This window comes from Aulostomus chinensis, chromosome 24 (genome assembly GCF_037954235.1).
Source record: "Aulostomus chinensis isolate RoL2024-O1b breed Wild chromosome 24, RoL_Achi_v1.0, whole genome shotgun sequence".
NCBI classification, from domain to species: Eukaryota; Metazoa; Chordata; class Actinopteri; order Syngnathiformes; family Aulostomidae; genus Aulostomus; species Aulostomus chinensis.
In genome coordinates, this window is record NC_141343.1 from 1,864,963 (window position 1) to 1,889,131 (window position 24,169).

The 24,169-nt window shown below is 44.5% G+C and overlaps 3 protein-coding genes across 3 annotated transcripts; 2 read left to right on the forward strand and 1 right to left on the reverse strand.

Moving 5' to 3' along the window:
* Positions 1–255: 255 nt before the first annotated feature.
* Positions 256–4,746, reverse strand: LOC147238335 (uncharacterized). Its single transcript, XM_086196788.1, has 6 exons — positions 4,605–4,746; positions 3,966–4,085; positions 3,140–3,838; positions 2,931–3,047; positions 2,261–2,304; positions 256–2,123 (listed from the first exon to the last, which is right to left on the reverse strand). Exons 1-6 carry the CDS (start codon positions 4,741–4,743, stop codon positions 2,004–2,006), a joined length of 1,239 nt encoding a protein of 412 aa, XP_086052914.1. The 5' UTR covers positions 4,744–4,746; the 3' UTR covers positions 256–2,003.
* Positions 4,747–8,610: 3,864 nt separating this feature from the next.
* On the forward strand, positions 8,611–9,448 carry LOC147238336 (T cell receptor alpha chain MC.7.G5-like). The gene is made up of 2 exons (XM_086196791.1): positions 8,611–8,663; positions 8,791–9,448. Exons 1-2 carry the CDS (start codon positions 8,621–8,623, stop codon positions 9,438–9,440), a joined length of 693 nt encoding a protein of 230 aa, XP_086052917.1. The 5' UTR covers positions 8,611–8,620; the 3' UTR covers positions 9,441–9,448.
* A 3,352-nt stretch (positions 9,449–12,800) lies between these two features.
* LOC147238337 (uncharacterized) lies at positions 12,801–14,824 on the forward strand. Its single transcript, XM_086196789.1, has 5 exons — positions 12,801–12,864; positions 12,992–13,690; positions 13,783–13,899; positions 14,127–14,170; positions 14,275–14,824. The coding sequence occupies exons 1-5, from the start codon at positions 12,810–12,812 to the stop codon at positions 14,392–14,394; spliced, it is 1,035 nt and encodes a 344-aa protein (XP_086052915.1). The 5' UTR covers positions 12,801–12,809; the 3' UTR covers positions 14,395–14,824.
* The last annotated feature ends 9,345 nt before the right edge of the window (positions 14,825–24,169 follow it).

Genomic DNA, 24,169 nt, shown 5'->3' on the forward strand with positions numbered 1-24,169 from the left:
TAAAATCTGTCACATTCAGGGGTTGTGGGATGGTGAGACCCAAGTGCAGACAGTAGGGATGGTGCAAAAAGAGGCTTGAGGCGGGGAGTGAGGCCGACGGCTTGACGAGACGAGACGAGACGAGACAAGACAAGACAAGACAAGACAAAACTAAACTGTGACTATGACTGTGACTGTGACTGTGACGACAACAGCAAATGACGACAATGACCCAACAAGGAACTAAGGACACACAGGTTAAATACAAGAGGGGAAACGAGACACAGGTGGTGCAATCACCCAGGTGAGACACATGAGGTAATCACAAGAGGGAGGTCAGGAAGACAGGACATGACTACAAAATAAAACAGGAAACACGAGACAGGGATCGTGACAAAAATCACTTTGAGATAAGGCATCTCTTGTGCAAGTGAGCCCTGCCAAGGTAGCGGCACACAATTAACAGAGTTAGGAAAGACAAAATACGAATATAACATAATGGGGACAGTCAGGGTCATGAATATATCCATCAAAAAGAAACAAGAATTACAAGCAGGAGCAGACAGTTTGAAACGTACGTTTGAGATATGATTTGAACTTGGTAACTGAAACGAAAGCTGTGACTTTTGAGTGATTTCTGAAGATCATTCCAGAGAACTGGCCCACTGTAACTGAAACTAGTTTTTCCAAATTCTAAATTTAATGTTGGAACATCTCAGAAAATATACCTACTCCTGGCAAGTGACTGTTAAAAGACTAATTATATACCATGGAAAGTAGCCAACTTCAGCCTTGTGCACAAGCATTTATGCTTGTGTCTTCTTGCATGAAGTGAGGGCCAACAAACCACTTAATACAGCGGGCAGTGATGAGTGAGTTGCATGGGTTATAAATCTAAGGGTAGAGTGATAAACAGAGTCTAGGGACTGCAGACGAGCCTTGGTGGTATGGCTGTCAAAGACATCTCCATTGTCCAGTACAGGTTAAAAAAAAAAAGTGGCCTCCACCTGCTTTTTCTTTGCTGACTTTGAAAAACAAGCACTATTCCTAAAATAAAACCCTATTTTTTCTACGTAGCCAGTAGTTGAGGAACGTGAAATTTAAATGATAAATCCTCATCCAACACGAGGCCTAAGTACTTAAACGAGGAGACCAATTCTATTGGTGTCCCCTGCAGAGGATAAAGGGATGGAGGAGAGGATCCACACTTATGTTTCTTGGAAAAAAATCTTTTCTGATCATTTAAAACTAACTTTAGGGAGAGGTGAGGAGATTACGTTGGACTATTTCAAAAACTACAAACAGCTGCGAAATTCATCCATCGATTGGCGATGATGAACAATAAATTATGGCGTCATCGGCATATCTTTGCATCTAACTGGTTATCACTGAGATTGTTAACATGATGTGAGGCGTGGGTGTTCTCTTCATTTACTTCCAGGTGTCATTGCTCTCTTTCTGTCACTCAACTGACTCAAAAGTAGAAAGTAAAACTACTGAGTTTCTTCTCTGGTCAAAGTTTCACATCACGCTGTTTTCTGGCTCTCCTCTCCAGCCCGGCCCTCACTCCTCCACAGGATGTCTCTGTGGTTTTGTTTGCAATGCCTCTTCTTGTGTGTTTGTTCCAGTTGCTTCACGACAACGCCTCTGACGGTTCTATTGTTATACTCTCAGGTCACACTTGAAGATTTCCTGTTGAGTTCACCAATGTGTCCTGAAGCTCCTCATGCAGTGGTTTATAAAAGGCAGAAATGAGTTGCTTACACCAGTCAAGGCCTGCTGAAGCATCACCTGTCAATCATTACAAAGTCAGCTTTGTCTCCACTTTACAGAGCCACAACAACAGTGTGGTTGTTCCGTGTACACTACAAGCCTGGTGAGAGTAGAAATAAGACACATCAAAGAGCTGCTGGGGAGGAAAGACTCAGTTCAATTGTTCTTGTCAGATCATACAGGTGAATGACACAACTTCCTCTCACACACACAAAGTCCAAATGAAACACAGAACTGAAGTCAAGGCTGATCTACTGCCTGACACTGGAGTACACACATTCATCTGAGGTGTCCTCCCCCAGTCTTCTTGATCTGCTGAGCTTGTAATCTGATAAAGCAGCATAATGGAGGTTCTCTGCCTCTTGGTTACCCTGGTAAAATAAAACAAAAACCACTTAACTAGCAAACGAGTGAACGTATCATGACTGAGACAGACACACGTCACAAAGAGCAAACGTAAAAATATGTGACTGTGACAATAATCATCACTTTGAACAAGTGAACCTACCTCTGCATTTGGAGAGGAGACAACTGAAGATCTTCTTGTTGAGTCTGTCATGAAAAGAAGGAACCAATAATTTTAAATGCATTTTCATTTCATTTGATCAATATGACTGTTTTATCTTAAACTACAGGACGAGGCATTCAGAAATCAGTACTTATATTTTGTGACGAATTAAATCTTGAAGTCTGAATGAACTTTTTCTTGATTATTTGACGAGAAATTTGTTGCACATTGCAACTAAAATGCATTTGATTCAATCCATCCATTTTCTTCTGCTTATTCCTGTTAAGGGTCGTGGGTGTGTGGGGGGGGGGGGGGGTCTGGGGAGAGAAGCCGGAGTACCAGAGAGAATCCACGCAGGAACAGGGAGAACATGGAGACTCCACACAGAAAGATCCCGTGCCCGAGCCGGGACTCGAACCCGGAACCTTCTTGCTGTGAGGCAACAGCGCTGTCCACTGCACCACCGTGCAGCCTCATTTAAATCAAAATCTCAAAAAAAAAAAAAAAAAAAAACCCACACTGTATCCACTGGTCAATAAAAGTGCATGTTCTTCAATAAATAATTGAGCCTCTTAGAGTCTGAATCTGTGTTAATTTCCACGAAGCTTCCCTACTATATCCCGTACACTGAACATTTGTCATCAAATATATCATTGACAGTTGAGCCTACCAGAGTGTTGGCAGCTGTGTGTCTTCAACGTCGTATATGTCAGGACAACAACCAGGATGGTGGTGAATGTCAAAGCTCCACTCAAGAAATACACCAAGACTGGAGAGTTTCCTCCACCTGAAGATCCAAATATTACTGAATCTGATTTCTTCATGTGATCATTAATTATCCACCACTAATGAACAACTGAGGCAACATCTCTGACTCACATCCAAAGTCCAACGTGGTCCCGTTTCCAAACAGTATGGCTCCACATGCTGCCACAGCACAGTAGTAGGTCCCACGATGAGAGGAATCCAGACTCTTCATTGGTAAGTTGTAGACACAGGTGTGTGTTTGTGTGTGGGGTTTCCTCTCACACTGATCATTCCTGGCTCCATGGCTGTAAAGGATTCCTGGGTGAGCTTCTCCTGAGTTCTTGAACCAGTAAACACTGTGTCCTCTGTCACAGGTCCCACTTTGTACTGTACAGTTGAGAGTCAGAGAGCCTCCTGGCTGGATGAGCTCTGATGCTGATTGATGGACAGAAGCTTGGATGTTCAAGCTGGAATCTTTCACAGTAACAACAGTGCTGTCCAGGAATTCAAACACATTAAAATAGCCACTCATGCAGTAGTAAGTAGCTGAGTCTGAATATTGTGCATCTGAGATCTTCAAGTTATTTCTACCAGATTTAACTTCCAGTCTAAAACGTTGATCGTCCTTGAATTCACCTTGAAAAGAGCCGTCACTGTCATATTTAAATAATTGTGACACAATCTTTGGTTTCTCTCCCAGAGTTTGTTTGAACCAGTAAAACATTAATCCGACTGTTTTATGCTCATAGAAACACTCCAAGGTAAACTCTTCACCCACGTTAACAGATAACAGCTGTAAAGTCGCTGATGGATCCTGAGCCTCAATCTGAGCTGAAGAGAAAACACAGACCAGACAACTCATAGTTAACTTGACAGCATAGCAGACAAAATGTACCACAAAACACATGAAGGTGCAAAGACAAAAGGAAACAACACAATCACAACACATGCAGCTCACCTGTTCTCCCCAACAGCAGACATGTCAGACACACAGCAAACATGGAAGGTGTCATTTTGATGGAACCTCCGTCTTCTTTGGAGAGAAACTGAATTTGTTGTCCTCTTTTCAGAAACATGCCTGTGTTTGACGGACCAATCGGGAGAGAGTAATATCAATCACATGACCATTTCCTCCTGCATTGTTGTTGTATGAGCCCTCCGGGGCGAAGACCCTATTGTATTTGCTCGACACACTCGCCATTTCAAAGCTTAGTTTGACCCCCTAAACACGCTCAAAAACTCAACAAATTTGGTGCACAAATTGGCTACAGCGAAAAATATTTGATATTTAACAAAAACAGCGCTCTACTCAATAGCGCCACCTACATACTAACAAAAATCCACCACGGCCTGCAGGAATGTCCTACAGACATCGGACCAACATCATTTTATTCGTCTCATCAAGACGGACAAATCATACACTCACACCCCTGACCTAACTCCAACAGGACGTCCACAATTTTCTACACAAATGTCAAGGCCCAGGGATTTGCCAAATACACCGTTGGAATCGTGGCGTTTGCCACCCGGCAGCGGGCACAAAGAGGCTCAGGCCCTAACAACGCTGCTTGCAGCTTTAATTATTATGTGTTCTCACCGTTCCTTGGACACATCCAAATGAAGCTTGTAACGATCTGGTCAAAGCCTCGGTGCAGCAGCAAGACGACCAGGAAAGCAAACACATCCTGAAGAGTGTTTGAGGCACAGAAACCAGGTTTCTCTGCTGAAGCGAGCATTGAGCCCCTCGACTGCAGCAGCAGGAAGCGTGTGGCAGTCTGTTGAGGCACACGGGATAAAAGCTCATACACAAGCAATGATGGGAATAACGGCGTTAAAATAAAAGGCGTTGATCATGGCGTTACTTTTTTTAGTAACAGGTCATCTAACTAATTCCTTTGACTATCGTTACAACGCCGTTACCATTACCAACACGTCGTTACTACGCGGTACTGAAGCGACTCATTGAGTGCATGTTGTGTTGTCCCAGAGTGAAAACAAAGAGACTGTCAGTGTCCAATGTAAGCAACTCCAATTTAATGAAGCGCCTCTCGACAGCACACGCTTCTACTACACTAGTTGCCAGAAACACTGTCGACATCGTTAATGGTGATGGCAAGCAGGTGCTGTTAAAGTGACCTCCGCTAACAAAGAAGGACATGGAGCCACGCCATCCAAGCAGCCAAAGCTGGATTTTTCTGCCCTGCTCCACAAAAACTTGACAAGAAACAAACACAAGACAGAACTTAAGGAACTGATTGTCCGTTATGTTGATGAAAACAAGCTGCCGCTGTCAACAGTTGATTCACACTCCTTTAGAGCCTTCATAGGCAAAATACCAAGGAGAAGGGGAGCATCTCTGCCCTGCAGAAAGTATTTTCTAAACAAATAAAAACAAATTCATTCAAATTTTTAAACTTGTCAGAAAAAAAGAGTAACACAATTGTTACTTTCCCTGGTAACTAGTTACTTTCATAGTGGACTAACTCAGTTTCTAACTCAGTTACTTTTTGGGAGAAGTAACTCGGAACTATAACTAATTACTTTTTCAAAGTAATGTGCCCAACACTGTACACAAGCATGAATATCCTATTTTCAAACATAAATGTCCATGTCAACAGTTTTCCAGGGTTGACACTCACTCAGAGGCTCCGTGAAAAGAGCCTGTGCTACCACATGCGATGCTCTCTGTTGGCTCTCCCCCAGTGTAGGGATAGTTGAAGCTTTTGATGACCAGGGGCCTCATGTATCAATACTTGCGTGGATCTCATACTAAAAACTTGCGGTCGCAAGAATAGAGAGAGTTGCCTACGAAATAAAAAAATCCGGATGGATCAACATGTGCGAACGCCAGAATCCACTTACGTTTCCTTGATACATCCCAATCAGCGTGGAATTGAGCACAGATGTTGGAGCGACCGGTCCCGCCCCGTTACGCCCACCTTTAAATTCGCAAATTCATTTAAATAGGGTCTCGCTCACAAAATAATGTCAAAGAAAAAGAGGTTCACGGCGTGCGATGTGGAGGTGCTGGTCGGGGAGGTGGAGGAGAGACGGCAGATTCTGTTTGCCAGCCTGTCCAGTGGTGTCAGTACAAGCAAAAAACATTGTGAGTGGGATAAGAAGTGAGAGGGTGAACGAGGTGGGCTCAGAGAAAGAGAGATGAAAACAAAGTGGTCAGACCTGTTATTGGCTAAAGTTCCCTTGTCATCAGCAGTGTTGTTGATCATCATGTTCATACATCTGAACCTCTTCTACTGATGGAAAGAACGAGTCGCTGTGTTGGCTCCTCCTTTACTGAACATCACAGTGATAAAAGCACAGTGTTCCTCACTAAACCATCACTACGTCATCAGCTTGCACCACTGCTCGCGCTCTGAAAGATTTCCTCTCTGTTTCTAATGCATGTCTGCATTACACCTTCCTAAACAATGCAAGCTAACGTAGGACTAAATTCAACACTGCGCAATCACTAAATGCAATAACAAAAATAATCAATTGGCTTAAATCGAACTTTAAATAACAACATGGAAAATGGCACTAACAGGACCTCAAGGTGGAGGTCAAGCGGCGTACAGCTGCCCCCGGAGGAGTGCCAGCCAGACAGGTGGGGGTCAGGGAGAGGGGCACCTGACGGATTTTGAGCAGCAGGTGGTGGCAGTCACGAGCAGCACCTCTGTCGGGGGGATTGTCGCCGCCACCCACGCTGACGCCGAGATTCTGGAGGGTCAGTGGAAACTCCATTTCTTAAGCAGCATTTCCACCTGCTTTGCCACAGATGTAAAGGCTACAAATACACAGAATCAGACATTAAATTAACCAATATGTTTAATAGAAATTGATCCGTCAGCCATGCCGCCGACGTGCAGCACCCCGCCGGCTCCCGCGCCAGACCGTCCACCAGCTCAGTCATCCGCCAGGACCAGCGGCATTCGGGCCAGCCTGTCCTCACACAGGCGGTCCTGCAGTCGCAGGAAGACGTAACGGGGATGAATGAGCCTGAACCGCCTGATAAATGTTCTGGAACTTTGGTGGATAAAATTAATAAATGAATCTGGCTTCGTGAATTGTGTAATCGCCACTTACCTGTTCGCATTGTGGGAGTGAAATTCATGCGTGCGAGGACGGCGTCCATCCCTCCAGCCTCTGCGCATCGATGATCCACAGATTGATGGAGTAGGAACCCTTACGATGAACGTAAGCGTGTTCCTCGTGGGATGGCGCTTTTATGGCAACATCAGTGCAGTCAGTGGCTCCGATTACAAAGAGAATCCGGCTATTGCTGCAAATCAATATTGGCCTGTTCAATGATCAGATCCACCACCCAGGGCATGGCCCGGTTGAGGGTCGACCGACTCACCCCGGAACGGTCCGCCATCTCCCGCTGGAAGGCTTTTTTGTGCCCGATGTATGTGTGGTTGTCAAATAATGTCAGTTACCAAATACCGCCACAGGGTGTCGCCAACGGACCAAAGTGCAGTTAACGCAAGAATCGGCTTTCCGCCGACTTCTACGGCACCTCCGGAGTTGGCGTGAAACAGCACAAGAATCGACGAACTTTTTGCGTTGATGCATCTGAACGTGAGCGTCGATCCTGGCGTACGCAAGTTTTTCTTGCGTAAACCATTTTGATACATGAGGCCCCTGGAGTGGCCTTGCCAGTCTCCAGATCTCAACCCCACAGAAAATCTTTGGAGGGAGTTGAAAGTCTGTGTTGCCCAGCGACAGCCCCAAAACATCTCTGCTCCAGAGGAGATCTGCATGGAGGAATGGGCCAAAATACCAGCCTTGCGAAAAACGTTTGACCTTTGTCATTGCCAACAAAGGGTATACAACAAAGTATTGAGATGAACTTATGTTATTGACCGAATTTTTCCACCATAATATGCGATTCTTTAAAAATCAGACAGATTTTCTGGATTCTTCCCCCATTCTGTCCCTCATAGTCAAAGTGTACCTATGATGAAAATTACATGCCTCTCTCATATTTTTAAGTGGGAGAACTTGCACAATTGGTAGCTGACGAAATACTTTTTTGCCCCACTGTATAATGCTTTTCTTTAACCTCTCTTATGATAAAGTGCTTTGGTTTTTGCATTGTGATGAATTATGAGCTTCAGTTTTCATAAATTAATGTAATTAACAACTTTAAACCCGTTTGTGTACAAATACGAACAAGGTGAACAGGATATTTGTGGTCTAAGTTGGCCATCTCACCCCCTCATTCCCCGTCACAGCACGTCCCAGATATAACAACTTTGGTATTGTCTTGAGATGTTTTAAAGTCAGTACATTTTATACATTTAACAATATCAGAGGCAAAATTATGCTCATTTATGCAGATAATTCAGTCGTCATCTCATGGTTTGAAACCTGATCGTAGTCACAACACACGGATGTAGAGTCATTTTTTTGAGTCACACCCTCTTGGAACCATTCTGTCAAATTTAAGCTTCAGGCTCGTGCTCTCATGGATTAAAGACCAACGATGCAGGAGGAAATGGTCATGTGATCAATGACAGTCTCTCCTGATTGGCCAGTCAAACACAGTTATGTGATATTAAGGAATACAGATTGTCCAAAGAAGACGGAGGTTCCATCAAAATGACACCTTCCATGTTTGCTGTGTGTCTGACATGTCTGCTGTTGGGGAGAACAGGTGAGCTGCATGTGTTGTGATTGTGTTGTTTCCTTTTGTCTTTGCAGCTTCATGTGTTTTGTGGTACATTTTGTCTGCTATGCTGTCAAGTTAACTATGTGTTGTCTGGTCTGTGTTTTCTCTTCAGCTCAGATTGAGGCTCAGGATCCATCAGCGACTTTACAGCTGTTATCTGTTAACGTGGGTGAAGAGTTTACCTTGGAGTGTTTCTATGAGCATAAAACCACTGTGGAGATGTTCTTTTGGTATAAACAAACTTTGGGAAGGAAACCGAAGCTTTTTTCTCTCTTCCACAAACATTGTAAAGTCTCTTTCCATGGTGAATTCAAGGATGATGGCCGTTTTAGACTGGAAGTTAAATCTGGTAGAAATTATTTAAAGATCTCAGATGCACAATATTCAGACTCAGCTACTTATTACTGCATAAACAGATATATAAATGTATTTACATTTTTGGAAGGAACTCTTGTTACTGTGAAAGATTCCAGCTTGAACATCCAAGCTTCTGTCCATCAATCAGCATCAGAGCTCATCCAGCCAGGAGGCTCTCTGACTCTCAACTGTACAGTACAAAGTGGGACCTGTGACAGAGGACACAGTGTTTACTGGTTCAAGAACTCAGGAGAAGCTCATCCAGGAATCCTTTACAGCCATGGAGCCAGGAATGATCGGTGTGAGAGGAAACCCCACACACAAACACACACCTGTGTCTACAACTTACCAATGAAGAGTCTGGATTCCTCTCATCGTGGGACCTACTACTGTGCTGTGGCATAGATGTTGGCACATACTACTGTGGTGTGGTAAAGTGGGATGAGATTCAGTTTGGATGAGGAACCGTTTTGGTACTGGAAGGTATTTGTGGCACCTCAACATCATTTCAGTTGAATGAGAACATGAAATTATTGATCACCACTCATTAGCTTTCTTTTCCAAGGTTCAAAGACAAGCAATGACTTGACATTCAGCAGCCAGAGTCTCAGTCGGTGCAGCCAGGTGACGCTGTGGCTCTCAGCTGTTCTGTTCTCACTGAACACTGTGCAGCAGAACGCAGTGGTGTTGTGTAGCTGTAAAACACAAGAAATGATTGACTGGTCTGGGAATAAAGCTGCCACCTACCAGACGAATGAGTCCACCTCTGGAGAACTTACCTGTGTGTACACCCTTTTCATGAGGAACATTCGCTCCAATGATGCTGGAAAACTACTACTGTGTTGTGGCCTCATGTGGAGACATGTTTTTTGGAAACGGAACCAGTATTAGCATTTACAGTGAGGTAGTTACTCAAAGCACAGTGGCAGTTACTTTACCCAAAAAGCTTTATTTGCCCGTCTCCTTGAGCTACCACCTTATCGCGGTGGAGGAGCTGTGTGTCCCAATAATTCTTGGAGCTACGTTTTTGGGCTTTTATGCCCCTGGTAAGGTCACCCAAGACAAAGGGGTCCTAGGGAAGGGATCAGACAAAGAGTAGCTCAGAAGACCCCAATTAATGATCAATAAAGTTCAACTTAGTTTTCTTGGATGCTGGTCATCGGAGACCCCCTCTGGAGCCAGGCCTGGGGGCAGGGCTTGGTGGTGACCGCCTCGTAACCAGACCTGCATCCATAGGGCTCAGCAGGGCACAACCCAAAGAGGAAACATGGGTCCCTCCTCCAATGGGCTCACCACCAGTGGGAGGGGCCAAAGGGGTTGGGTGCTGTGTGGGATGGGTGGCAGTCGAGAGCAGAGACCTTGACGGTCTGATCCTCGGCTGCAGAAGCTAGCTCTAGACATGTGGAATGTCACCTCTCTAGTGGGGAAGGAGCCTGAGCTGGTGCATGAGGTTGAGAAATTATATGGTCGGACTCACCTCAACCCACAGCAAGGGCTCTGAAACCAGTCCTCTTGATAGGGGTTGGTTTCTCTTCCACTTTGGCATTGCCATCAGTGAGAGGCAATGGGCAGGGGTGGCATACTTGTTGCTCCTCGGCTCAGTGCCTGCACATTGGGGTTTCATGTGGTGAACGAGAAGATGGTCCCCACCTTTTAGTGGGGGGATGGGTCCTGACTGTTGTTTGCGCTTATGTGCCAAACCGCAGTGCAGAGTACCTTCCCTGGAGGAAGTACTGCAGAGTGCCTTGTTCTGCAGGGGGACTAAAACGCTAATGTTGGAGATGACAGTGAGACCTGGAGTGGCGTGATCGGGATGATTGGCCCCCCTGATCTTAACCCAAGCAGTGCTTTGTTATTGCATTTATGTGCTTGTCACAGATTGTCCATAATGAGCACCATGTTCAGGCATAAGGGTGTCCACATGTGCACTTAGCACCAGGACACCCTGGGCCAAAGTTTAGTGATCGACTTTGTGGTCGTGTTATGGGACTTGTGGTCATATGTCTTGGACACTTTGGTGAAGAGAGGGGCGGGCTGTCAAGCAATGACCACCTGGTGGGGACCTGGCAGGCCCAAACACATTGTGATGGCCTGCTGGGAATGTGTGACAGAGTCTCCCATCACAGGAGTTTCAACTCTTACCTCCGGGAGAGTTTCTACTATTTTCCAAGGGAAGCAGCAGACACTAAGTCCAAGTGGGCCAAAGTCAAGGTGGCCGATCAAAGCTGTGGCAGTAAGGTGGTCGGTGCCTGTTGTGGTGGTAATACCAGAACCCGTTGGTGGACACTGGCAGTCAAGCTGGAGAAGGAGTCCTATCAGGCCTTTTTGGCCCATGGAACTTGGGAAGGTAAGGCAAGGCAATTTTATTTGTATAATGAGAGCTGTCCAGGCTCTCTGCAGCTACAGAAATCTCTTGCTCCTCAGTGTCATGAGCACTCACTGTCTTGCCTGTAACGGGCTCATCGTGAATGGCACCGGGTTCAGCTGCCGCCTCGCAGAGATGCCAGCCGTATTTACGCCAGCAGTGTCACTGGACATGCTGGCGCGAGCGGAGCTGATTGCCACATCAACGGAAGAACCCGCATCCTGCTGCTTCTGTGGGTACGCAAAGCGTTTGTCCCACATCTCCACACTCAAAACATTTTAACTGTCCGGAGCTGGCATACATCATGTAAGAGATTCTTTATCAGCAGACCTTTAGCAGATATGACATAAAAATGCGTTTAATTCGATTAATTTTTTTAATCAACTGACAGCACTAGTTTTTAGGTGACAAGAAGGATGTCACCACTGCAACTCCACCTCTAATGCTCTCAATTACTCACATAAAATGTTTGTGGTGAGAAAACTATATATTACTGTAGAACTGATAGTAAATACACGTTCTCCAGAATACTGGTCATTCTGCACTGCCCAAGGGGAAAACCTGTACTCAAGTTGATAGGTTCTTGATGTAGATGAGCATGGCTATCTTAGTGGGACTCTATAAGCAGGGCCCCTGTTGGGGGAGGGCCTTGTGGAGATGTTTTGTAGACATGAATCAAGAGAGGAGGGGGCCCGGACCCATAGATACTGGTTATGTACAGTACCCAGAATTTTGAGCTTGTTGAGCAGAAGTGCTTTTCCTGTTTTTTCCTTTCACAGAATGAGTCACCTCTGAGCTGACATTGACAGCTGGTGGGGGTCTGGAGCTTGGTAATGCACCAGAAAACAGATCTTTGCTTGTTGGACACTTAAAATTGTGGACAACAAGCCTTTTTTCCCCCTGTAAGTATTTCAGTAACTTTTCATCGTATTTATGTTTTTTTCTGACTGCTATAAAAACAATAATCAGCCTCTGTTGTCACTTATAAATGAAAATGTTGATGGACATTAAAAATAATACAATACATGTAAATTGGTATAATTGGCCTGTGTATCATATGACATTGAGAGATTTTAAAGTATATAAACTTTTTATTTAGTGTGTTTAACAATGTTAAAGTAAAGATGACTTTCTCTTTTGTACAGCCAATAATTCAGTAGTTTTCTTAGAGTTTACAGCCTTATTCTGAAGAAACACAAAGGTGGACACATTTTCAGGACTACATACACATATGGAACCATTCTGTCCAAATCAGCGTCATGCAAATCCTCACAGAACAAGGTTGTAGGAGGTGCTGAACATGTTGTCAGTATGACTCTAACCTGATTGGCCAATGAAACACAGGCATGTTTCTTAAAAAGAGAAAACAAATTCAGTTTCTCTCCAAAGAAGACGGAGGTTTCATCAAAATGACACCTTCCATGTTTGCTGTGTGTCTGACATGTCTGCTGTTGGGGAGAACAGGTGAGCTGCATGTGTTGTGATTGTGTTGTATCCTTTTGTTTTTGCAGCTTCATGTGTTTTGTGGTACATTTTGTCTGCTATGCTGTCAAGTTAACTATGTGTTGTCTGGTCTGTGTTTTCTCTTCAGCTCAGATTGAGGCTCAGGATCCATCAGCGACTTTACAGCTGTTATCTGTTAACGTGGGTGAAGAGTTTACCTTGGAGTGTTTCTATGAGCAGGAGACAGTTGCAGTAAAGTTTTACTGGTTCAAACAAACTCTGGGAGAGAAACCAAAGATTGTGTCTCGCTTAGATAAATTTGACAGCAAAGGTTTTTTTCTTGGTGACTTCAAGGACAATCAACGCTTTGGACTGGAAGTTAAATCTGGTACAATTAACTTGAAAATCTCAGATGCACAATATTCAGACTCAGCTACTTACTACTGCATGGCCATTAATATTAATGAGTTTGAATTCCTGGACAGCACTGTTGTTACTGTGAAAGATTCCAGCTTGAACATCCAAGCTTCTGTCCATCAATCAGCATCAGAGCTCATCCAGCCAGGAGGCTCTCTGACTCTCAACTGTACAGTACAAAGTGGGACCTGTGACAGAGAACACAGTGTTTACTGGTTCAAGAACTCAGGAGAAGCTCATCCAGGAATCCTTTACAGCCATGGAGCCAGGAATGATCAGTGTGAGAGGAAACCCCACACACAAACACACACCTGTGTCTACAACTTACCAATGAAGAGTCTGGATTCCTCTCATCGTGGGACCTACTACTGTGCTGTGGCAGCATGTGGAGCCATACTGTTTGGAAACGGGACCACGTTGGACTTTGGATGTGAGTCAGAGATGTTGCCTCAGTTGTTCATTAGTGGTGGATAATTAATGATCACATGAAGAAATCAGATTCAGTAATATTTGGATCTTCAGGTGGAGGAAACTCTCCAGTCTTGGTGTATTTCTTGAGTGGAGCTTTGACATTCACCACCATCCTGGTTGTTGTCCTGACATATACGACATTGAAGACACACAGCTGCCAACACTCTGGTAGGCTCAACTGTCAATGATACATTTGATGACAAATGTTCAGTGTACGGGATATAGTAGGGAAGCTTCGTGGAAATTAACACAGATTAGATTGTGTTGCCCTGTCCTGCAGTTTTATGACAATACAGAGGCACTGGATCAGAACGTTTCGTCCAAATGATCAAACAGATGAAGGAAAAACATTGTTTTTATTTTAATTGTGTTTGATTCTTCTTTTTGACAACTAGAGTCAACAAAAAGATCTTCAGTGTCCTCGGCTCCAAAGGCAGAGGTTGGTTTATATGTTCAAAATGATGATTGATGTTTCTGTTTTTTTACCCTCTGAACATTAACGGTGTTGGTTACAGTTGGTGAGTCAAATCCTCTGATTTACAGAATTTCAGCTCTGATTACATGAATTCTTCCCTGCTGATGTTCCATCCACAAATGATCAGACGTCGGACGCCTGCAGCAGAGAGAGAGGAGGAGACTGTTGTCCTCTATACTGCCACCTGAAGCAGCTGAAACTACAGTTCTGATTTCATTGATTCAGTCTAGCAGGACCTGTTTTTTTTAGTTGTTATTGAAATTGTGGAACTGATTGAAGCCTGTAAGATGGACCTGAGTTCTTCCCCCTAACTTTATTGTACACGTGCTCATCTACAGAGACCTGCAAGGATACAAGTTGTTCATAAATGTGTGGACTTTTCTGCTGGTTGGACCAAAGCTATGATGTTCAGCAAAGCAGCAGCTTATGGTCACAGCTTTCTGGGGGATGCTCCTGCTGGTCAGAGCAGGTACTGCAGGGCTCCCTCATGTGTTACTGCTGTATATTAATGGAACGTCTTCATTTTCTTGCCTGTGTTTTAGTCTCTGTCAGAGACAAAGTAGTTTTACTTTATTGTTGATTTGACTTGGATCTCAATTTGAAGGGATGTTTGGTGGAGGGGGAGGAGCCAGAAAGGACACTGATGCTGCCAACAAGGTCCTAGAGTTGAGACGTTCACAAACCATTTTTTCAAAAAGACTGACTCCTTTGGATGAACCAACTGAGTTATTTTTAAATAATTCAGCAAACAAGTAACTGTGATTGAATGCTATTTGTTGCCTGAATGAATGTAAATCAGAAGTGTTTGAAATAAAACTATTCTTTTCACTCTTTCATATTTCACACATCTAAAACTCTGTCTTCTACATATTTTTTAACAAGGAATGAACTCACTCTTTATTCCCCATCCATCAGTTTAAATGTACTTTTACTGTAGATTACAAGGAGTAATGTATTCAAAGACATGAGAAGTGTTAGTGAGAGGTGTGTCTAGAGGTGTTGTGGTCAACTCATATCAAAAGTGTGTCTCTACCTTCTGTTCAAGCATCATTTCAGGTCATAATCTCACCATCTCTTCACTTTAACAAAAACTGAAATTTTCTCAAACTTTACAAACTGACATACAGAGGAGTCTTAAGGGGTGGGTGTTCCCTTCATTTACTTCCAGGTGTCATTGCTCTCTTTCTGTCACTCAACTGACTCAAAAGTAGAAAGTAAAACTACTGAGTTTCTTCTCTGGTCAACAGTGATTAGAACTGGTAGAAGAGACCGATGGTGTGTCCCAAATCACATACTTCCATACTGCATCCTTAAAATTTTCAACCTTTGTATTCAATCTCGCAGTGCGCAAGTTTTGAGGGTGCACTGCTTTCCCAAATCGCAGCGCGCTTCTTCTGCTACACCAATTTGTAACCGGCTTGGTCCACATCAGCATAAGCTGATTACCGCCACTTTTTGCTTGCGCTTATTTGCCAATTTTTGAGGCATTAAAACAGCTAAATGAACGGACATCACGCATTGTCTACAATTCTACAATTTCATTTAGCAGACGCTTTTGTCCAAAGCAATGTACAACACAAGCAAGAATTCAGACTTGAGGAAGAACCCATAGTAGCGCTGAAGTGCTTCAGTTGTGATTTGGTCACAGGTACTGCCATCTAGTGGCAGAAGAAGTGTCGCCCCCCCCTCTTTTTTTTTTTTTTTTTTGACAAACATACAACATCACACAACCCAGTTAGTGCTACATAGTCACTAAGTGCTGGGTCTTGGACCCTCTGACTTATTCTACCCCACAGGACAAAGAGGAGAAGAGTCAGGTTCAGTGCCTCGGTGCTCTCTGAACAATTGAGTCTTCAATTGTCTCTTAAAAGTAGAAAGGGACTCAGCAGAACGCACAGAGTTCGGTAGTTCGTTTCGATTTCTTCGAAATCAAAGTTTCGAAAAAAAGTTTCGAAAGTTTCGTTTCGATTTCTTATTTCGAATTCCAACACATCTAAATAGCCACTCACACAGTAGTAAGTAGCTGAGTCTGAATATTGTGCATCTGAGATCTTCAAGTTATTTTTACCAGATTTACCTTCCAGTTCAAAGCGTTGATCGTCCTTGAATTCACCTTGAAAAGAGCCGTTACCGCCATATTTATATAATTGTGACACAATCTTTGGTTTCTCTCCCAGAGTTTGTTTATACCAGTAAAACATTAATCCGACTGTTTTATGCTCATAGAAACACTCCAAGGTAAACTCTTCACCCACGTTAACAGATAACAGCTGTAAAGTCGCTGATGGATCCTGAGCCTCAATCTGAGCTGAAGAGAAAACACAGACCAAGACAACACATAGTTAACTTGACAGCATAGCAGACAAAATGTACCACAAAACACATGAAGCTGCAAAAACAAAAGGATACAACACAATCAAAACACATGCAGCTCACCTGTTCTTCCCAACAGCAGACATGTCAGACACACAGCAAACATGGAAGGTGTCATTTTGATGGAACCTCCGTCTTCTTTGGAGAGAATCTGAATTCATTCTCTTCTTTTCAGAAGCATGCCTGTGTCTGATCGGCCAATCAGAAAAGACTTACACAGAACACATGACCAGTTCCTCCCACAGTTTAATGTGTGGTCTACAAACATACACTCTGATATGGTTTTCTCTACTGCCCCACTGCAGCTAAGCTAACTAGCTGTGCTTACTAACCATTCCATATTACCAGGGACTTCCCGTGTATGGTTCAAATGATTTTATTTCATGTGTTGCGTTTTCAAAATTAAATGTACATCACTTTATATCTGGGGTTTGTCTGTGTGTGGGACACAGAAAAATTTGTCTGGAAGATGTTGGGCAAGTACGTGTGTGTGTGACAGAGAGAGAGAGAGAGAGAGAGAGAGAGAGAGAGAGAGAGAGAGAGAGTATGTTGTTGTTGGGTAATTTTGTCTCATATGAAATAGAAATTGCAGGGCGGTGTGGCTTTGATTTATAGTGGCCATCTAACAACCGAAGGGCCGATGGCTCAATCCTCTTGTCCCCCGTTGACGATGTCAAGTATCCTTGAGCCAGATACTGAGCCTCTAAATGCTCAAGATGGCCCTGTGATGGACTGGAAACACGTCCAGGGTGAAACCAGCCTCTCTCCCAATGTCAGTTGAAATAGGCTCCACGACCCTTGACGGATAAGTGGAATAGAAAATAGAGGATGGATGGGTGAACTGGAAATGTACTTCATTTTATTACAAAATCAATCAAAATCTGTAGCCTATCAATCAGTTATTTACAGTTTTTTGCAGTTGTCTCACTAGAATGCATGTGAATGGTGATCCAAATGATCTTAAAATGAAAAGTTTCGTCATTGTGGTGACCCACATTGACAGACTGTGACACTCAACAAAGAGGTACTGTGCCTATAGGAGCGGAGGGTTAGTTTGCAAGCGCTCTGCCTGTCAAACATGCTACCCATATCCATATCAACGCCTACTTGCCAAGTTCCTGGTTCTCACTACACCCACCTTCTCTTCTGCAGTGGCTAAGCACGGCGTGGAGCACCATATGATCACTGTGGGCTCCCCAGTCTACGCCACGGTCTCAGCCAAACTTGCAAATGACCATGGAACGCCTCGGCATTGTGCAGCGCTCCAACGGCCTGTGGGCTTCCCCCCTGCACATGGTTACGAAGGCCGACAGTGGTGGCACCTGTATTGCGATTTCCGTCACCTGAGCAATGCCACTACCCCCGACCATTACCCCGTCCTGCACATGCAGGACTTCTCTGCTGACCTGGTGGGTGCCGTCATCTACTCCAAGGTGGACCTGGTGCAAGGCTACCACCAGGTGCCAGTCCACCCACAGGATGTACCGAAGACAGCTGTCATCACGCCCTTTGGACTTTTTGAATTCTTACATATGCCATTTGGCCTCAAATGGGTGGCGCAGACGTTTCAGCGCCAAATGGACTCTGTGCTTAGAGACATGCCGTTTTGGTTTGTTTATTTAGACGACATTCTTTTGGCCAGCACGTCCACTGAAGAGCACACGGCCTTATCATCAACCCAGCTAAGTGCCAGTTAGGGCAGTCATCCATCACCTTCCTTGGACACCACGTCGCTCCACAGGGTGCTGTCCCCCTTCCAGCCAGAGTGGATTTCACCCACCCCCGCACTGTACAGTCTGCAGGAGTTTCTGGGCATGGTGAACTTTTACAATCAATTCCTGCCCCATGCTGCTCACCTCTCGTGTCCATCGTACGAGGCCCTGCGGGGTAAAAAGCCGAAGGATGAGTTGGACTGGTCTTCAGGGATTGACAAGGATTTTGATGCTGCCAAGACTGCGCTAGTCAATGCTACTCTGCTGGCGCACCCCTCTGCCACTGCCACCGTCGCCCTCACGACAGACGCCTCTGACTATGCTGTGGGGCCTCTGGCCTTCTTCAGCAAACAGCTCCGTGAAAGCGAGCGCAAATACAGCACCTTTGACAGGGACCGATTGGGTCTTTTCATTGCCACCAGACACTTCAGGCTCCTACTGGAAGGCCGGTGGTTCACAGCTTTCATGGACCACAAACCGCTGACATTTTCCATGGTCAAGACCTCAGAGCTGTGGTCTGGCCATCAGCAGCATCAGCCCTTAGCGATCTCCCAGTTTACCAAGGACATCCAGCACATGTTGGGCAAGGAAAACTTTGCCTCTCGTGGTCGATCATGGGGTCTGTCAGCTTGGGCCGAAACTATGCCGCTATAGCAGCAGACCAGGCTGCAGATTCTGACATTCAAGCCATCCGGTAGGCCCCTACTGCACTGTGGCTTGAGGACGTGGTGTTCAACACAGCCAATGCCACCCTCTCTGCAACGTCTCCACCGGTCAAACGTGCCCTGGAGCCTGCTGTCTGGCTGCCCCGGGCTGTCAACACCCTCTACAGCATTTCCCACCCAGGTGTGAAGGCCTCAACTAAACTGGTCAGCGTCAAGTTTCTTTTGCCTGGCCCCCAGAAGGACATTACGTCCTGGGCTTGGTTGTGTGTGCCGTACCAGTGTGCCAAGGTGCAGCGCCATACCAAGGCCCCTTTGGCACCATTTGTAGTAATAGAGAGAGGCATTTCGACCACGTGAATGTGGACCTGGTGGGCCCCCTGCCACCCTCCCACAGATATATTTACCTTCTCACCATGGTGGACAGGACCACCATGTGGCCGGAAGCTGTCCCACTGTCCTTCACTATGGCTGCGGAGGTCGTACGGGCATTCATCGGGTGCCAGGTAGTCTCGCTGTTTCTTCACTCCCCAGCGTGTTCCTTTCAAATAGGAGTGATCTCTGACCTCCCTAGATGTTTGCAATGTAGTAGATGACCTTGCTAGCTAATTGTGTGAAAAGATACTGAATACTGATACCAAAAACAAGAAATGAGTGAGAAGATTCAGTCAGAGCACTGAGAGCATTCCTCACACAGTCTGGTTTACACTAACAACATTATCAAAATAAATTTAACATTGACTTATTATTGCCCTCCCACTTTTAACTCATGATCTTCTACTGGCACCGGACGAGGGACTTGTCTCTGGTGTATGACGTTAGGTGATATTTACTGAGTCAGTCTCAGTTTGTACTTGTCAAAGATGATTCCTCTGAGGCCACAACAGTCAGTTACGCTGTTCCACAAGGGTCTGTGCTTGGACCAATGATCTTCATCCAATATTTGCTACATTAGATTACATTATAAGGAAATATTTGATTAATTGTCATTGTTATGCAGATGATATGCATTTGTACTTATCAATGCACTTCTCTGTTTACACTTGAGGTCTTTCAAAAGAAAATAAAAAAAACATGGACAGCAATTTTTTAGTATGACTGAATTGTGCTGGGCCCTAAACACCTTGGAAACACCTTCTCTAATGAGATGGGTACCCTGGATGGAGTCGAACCTGGGAGTTATCTTTAAACAGGGTCTGTCCTTTAACTCCTACATGAAGCAGTGTCTCAAAGTAGACTGGAAGCCAGAGTCTTCAGTCCTGTGGAACTGGCTCCCAGTTTTGGTCCTGATGCAACCAGACTAAAAACAGACTTAAAGCCTTACTTTTTGATAGAGCTTATAGTTAAGGCTGCTAAGGTGAACCCTGAGATATGCTGCTCTGCTGAAATTCTTATATCGCGCTGAAATGTATTGCTTAAGTAACCTGTAGATATCATTATTGACAGCTGGCTTCTTATTATTTCTGCTGTTTATGTTTTTTGAATGCCCCCTGTCCTTCTGTCTTTCTCACTGCTCGTCCATCTCCTTCTGTCTAGCTATGTGAGACCACTCCTCACATGAGCAGAGACATAAATCTTTGCCCCTGAAGACTTAAAATGATCTGACCTCACTCACTGTGCAGAGATTGTTATTTTTTACATTTTAGACATGATGCTTGCTGCACAAGCAAACAAGATCTTGTGGCCTGGAGGCTACCGACCAGTCTTCCTGTGTTATCTGTTTGCACCAACGGAATCTTTTTTCTCTGCTGTTCACATCACCTTTACCACACCAGTACACAGAAAGCACTTGCTAGCTTTAGAAGTGCAAGGTAGGCTTACATGCTGGTAGTGTAAAATATTTGTAGCTGAGAAGTAGAACTTTGGAACACTTTTAGTGTTTTTCTGTCTCGTCTGCTTGTCATTGCTATATAAATTAGAAAATAATGAATAAAATGAATAAAACATCAAGGAAAAGCATATTTGCATTCTTCTTATTAACAAAGTTGCCATTGAAGGGTTTGTCAATTAATATATCTACTCATAATGCATATTATGGAGGTAAGTTCAGAATCATTACAGTCTATAAAGATCTTACTGTAAAAGCATGTAAGCCCGAGCGTGTGGTAACACAGACTTTTTTCACTGAGCCTCTTAGTGAGTAAAACTGGAAAACTGTTAATATGGACATTTATGTTAAAAGTAGGATATTCAATCCTCTATAGCAAGTGCAAGGGGGAAAAAAACAAAATAGTTAAAACACATCATTTGACCAAAGAAAGACAAGGAAATTAAAGATCCAACAACCCTCCCCCGGGAACCTTGCCAAGAGATTTCATTAATAGTGACAGGCACACAGGTAAGTTACTCATTGAGAGGCATGAGACATGGTTCTGACATGGACATGGTTCATGGTTCAGGTGGTATAAATATCCATAACATCAGCAAGGTCCTCAGGGGGTAGCCACTGTCACCTGCACTAAAAGCACAGTGTTGCACACTTTTGATTTGAGTGACTGGTGCAAGTTAAGTTTCTCGAATAACTTAATATAATATAATTAGGCATTTACTCACCCACCCATCTGTCAGCGCACCTGCCTGCAGCATCTCCCCAACAGTGCTGTTAGACAGAATGTGCGAATTGTGTGTTGAACCAGGCCACCTCGCAACAATGCTGGGCAGATTCATCTGTGCATGGCAGATGATCTGCACATTGATGGAGTGGAAACCCTTACGATTTACGTAAGCGTATTCCTCATGGGACAGCGCTTTTATGGTGACATGGGTGCAGTCAATGGCTCCAATTACATTAGAGATTCTGGCTATTACAGCAAATTGTACTTTAATATTGGCCTGTTCAACTGCACTGTAAGGGTATTTAATGTACCTGTGGGAGAGGCGGATGATAAGGTCCACCACCAAGGGCATGGCCTGACTGAGGGTAGACTGGCTCACCCCAGAATGGTCTACTATCTCCCGCTGGAAGGAGCCAGTGGCCAAGAAGCTGAGTGTGCTCAGCACCAGTGCCGGCACTGACACACCTTGGCTCCTGGCGGTTCTGCGCTGGAGCAGACAGTCGCAGCTCCTCACAAATTTGGAGGAGGATGGCCCGCAATAGCCTGAACCGGCTAATCAGCCACTCATCTGAATTGTGCAGCAAATCCTCCCACTCCCTGAAATGTTCCTCCTGTCTGGTTGCACCATTTACCACGTCCTCCAACAGCGCAAGTGCTGCAATTGTTGAAAGTTGCACATTCAGCACAATCGTGAAGGCTCTTTTACAGCCGCTTAAGTAATGCCAACAGGTGTTTGGGTTTGTGTTGATGGCTTTTTTATGCCCGATGTATGTGCGGTTGTCAAATAATATCAGTTACCAAACACTGCCGCAGGGTGTCGCCAACGAACCAAAGTGCGGTTAATGCAAGAATCGGCCTGCCGCCAACTTGTTTGGCACATCTGGGGTTGGCGTGAAACAGTGCAAGAATCAACAAACTTTTCGCTTTGATACATCTGAACTTGAGTGCTGACCCTCGTGTACGCAAGTTTTTCTTGCATAAACTGTGTTGATACAAGAGGCCCCAGGTCTGGAGGGCTTTCTGTCAAGCTCTATCTACCAAGATCTAGAGTACGCTCTGCACTGTGTGACCTCCACCAACCCCCCATCTTGGTGTACTCACCTCTGTTGGATTGAATATGCACACAACTTCTTGACCAGCTCTGCCACAGGTTTGTCTCCTTTTGACGCTTCTATGGGTTAACTTCCACCTCTGTCCCTCCCAGGAAAGTGATCTTGTGGTGCCCTCAGTTCAGAGTCACCTCCGTCGCTGTCTTAAGGTCTGGAATGATACCTGCCCTGCCAATGATACCTGCCCTGCCATGCACCTCTGACCAAAATAAGTGCATTGTGGACTGCCACGGGATCCTGGCTCCAACATTTCAACCAGGTCAGGAGGTGTGGCTTAGTTCAGAGAATATTCTTCTAAAAACCGAATCCGGGAGGCTCTCTCCCTGTTCCATTGGCCCATTCACAATTGAATGCATCATAAATCCTTCTGCTGTTAGACTTGTTACCTAGGTCCTTGAGAATCCACCCTATTTTTCACATGTACAAATGCTGCACAACAGTGCTATGGTCAGTGGAAAAGACGTCACTTGTGTTTCCATCAAAGAACAGACTTCCAAATGAATTAACAGTATCCAAACAGAAATGAGACACCCCAGCCAGAAGGAACTGACTGCTGAATCAACGTGAACTTACATTAGTGACATGAAGTCAGTTCCAGCAAGATTACTGTCATGAATGTTGCTTCAGTAAATCTTGTTGACTGAAATGTTCCCCAAAAACTCCAATGTGTGCTGAAGCTACACATGCAGTGGTTTACATACTCAAGACAATGACAAATGAACAGCTTCATTTGTCCAATGGTGACACTGAACCATCAACTACATGACAAGTAAGTCAGCATGAAGTCAAGGGCAGCAGAAGCTCAATCTGAAGCTGTGCCATAAATACTTAATTTAGTGTTCTGATCAAAAACGCTCAATTTGAGGCTTAATTTGAGGCTTTTTAAAATAAGTCGTGAATATAAGCTGGGATAGGCTCAAGCCCCCCCCCCCTTAATGATAAGCCTTATAGAAAATGGATGGATAATATAAATCATTCATTAAATATACCACAAGCAGTAAAACTACAAAAGATACCCAGGGTTTTCTTTTTACTCAGTTAGGGTATGACCTATGGTGGCACACAGATGGAGCTCATAGAAATAGTAAATGTCCTCACTGTTTGTTGGGCATGTCCAAATGATGCTGGCAACAGTTCAAATCATCTGTTCCACAGCGAGATGACCAGTGATGCAAACACATCCTGAAGAGTGTTCTAGCCACAGAAACCAGGTTTCTCTGTTGGAGTGAACCCTGAGCCCCTCCACTGCAGCAGCATGTCATGTGTGGCAGCTCATTCACAAGCATGAATGTCCTACTTTTTAAACATAAATGTCCTTGTACTACTTTTTTTGTTGTCCTCTTTGAAATAGGGTTCACATTCATGGAAAAATTCTAGCTTGTAAAAATGAAACTAAATTATCAGCATATTTTGAACTTTGTAAAAAGGACTAAACATGTCACTCGCTCCCCGTCAGTGTGCTTTAGAGCTAAATTATTTAGGCCAACCCTAAGCACCCAGATACTTTAACCCTTGATGCTGATAGGCTACCTAAAACAGGGTACCAAAATAA

Bases quoted from the DNA above. Each gene is read 5' to 3' on its own strand.
- LOC147238335 (XM_086196788.1), bottom strand. From the start codon at position 4,743: ATGCTCGCTTCAGCAGAGAAACCTGGTTTCTGTGCCTCAAACACTCTT. The intron at 4,086-4,604 runs GTGAGAACACAT...CGTCAAACACAG, and splicing joins TTGGATGTGTCCAAGGAACG to GCATGTTTCTGAAAAGAGGA. The intron at 2,305-2,930 runs GTAGGCTCAACT...TTTTCATGACAG, and splicing joins ACACAGCTGCCAACACTCTG to ACTCAACAAGAAGATCTTCA.
- LOC147238336 (XM_086196791.1), top strand. From the start codon at position 8,621: ATGTTTGCTGTGTGTCTGACATGTCTGCTGTTGGGGAGAACAG. The intron at 8,664-8,790 runs GTGAGCTGCATG...TTTTCTCTTCAG, and splicing joins TCTGCTGTTGGGGAGAACAG to CTCAGATTGAGGCTCAGGAT.
- LOC147238337 (XM_086196789.1), top strand. From the start codon at position 12,810: ATGACACCTTCCATGTTTGCTGTGTGTCTGACATGTCTGCTGTTGGGG. The intron at 13,691-13,782 runs GTGAGTCAGAGA...TTGGATCTTCAG, and splicing joins GACCACGTTGGACTTTGGAT to GTGGAGGAAACTCTCCAGTC. The intron at 13,900-14,126 runs GTAGGCTCAACT...TTTGACAACTAG, and splicing joins ACACAGCTGCCAACACTCTG to AGTCAACAAAAAGATCTTCA.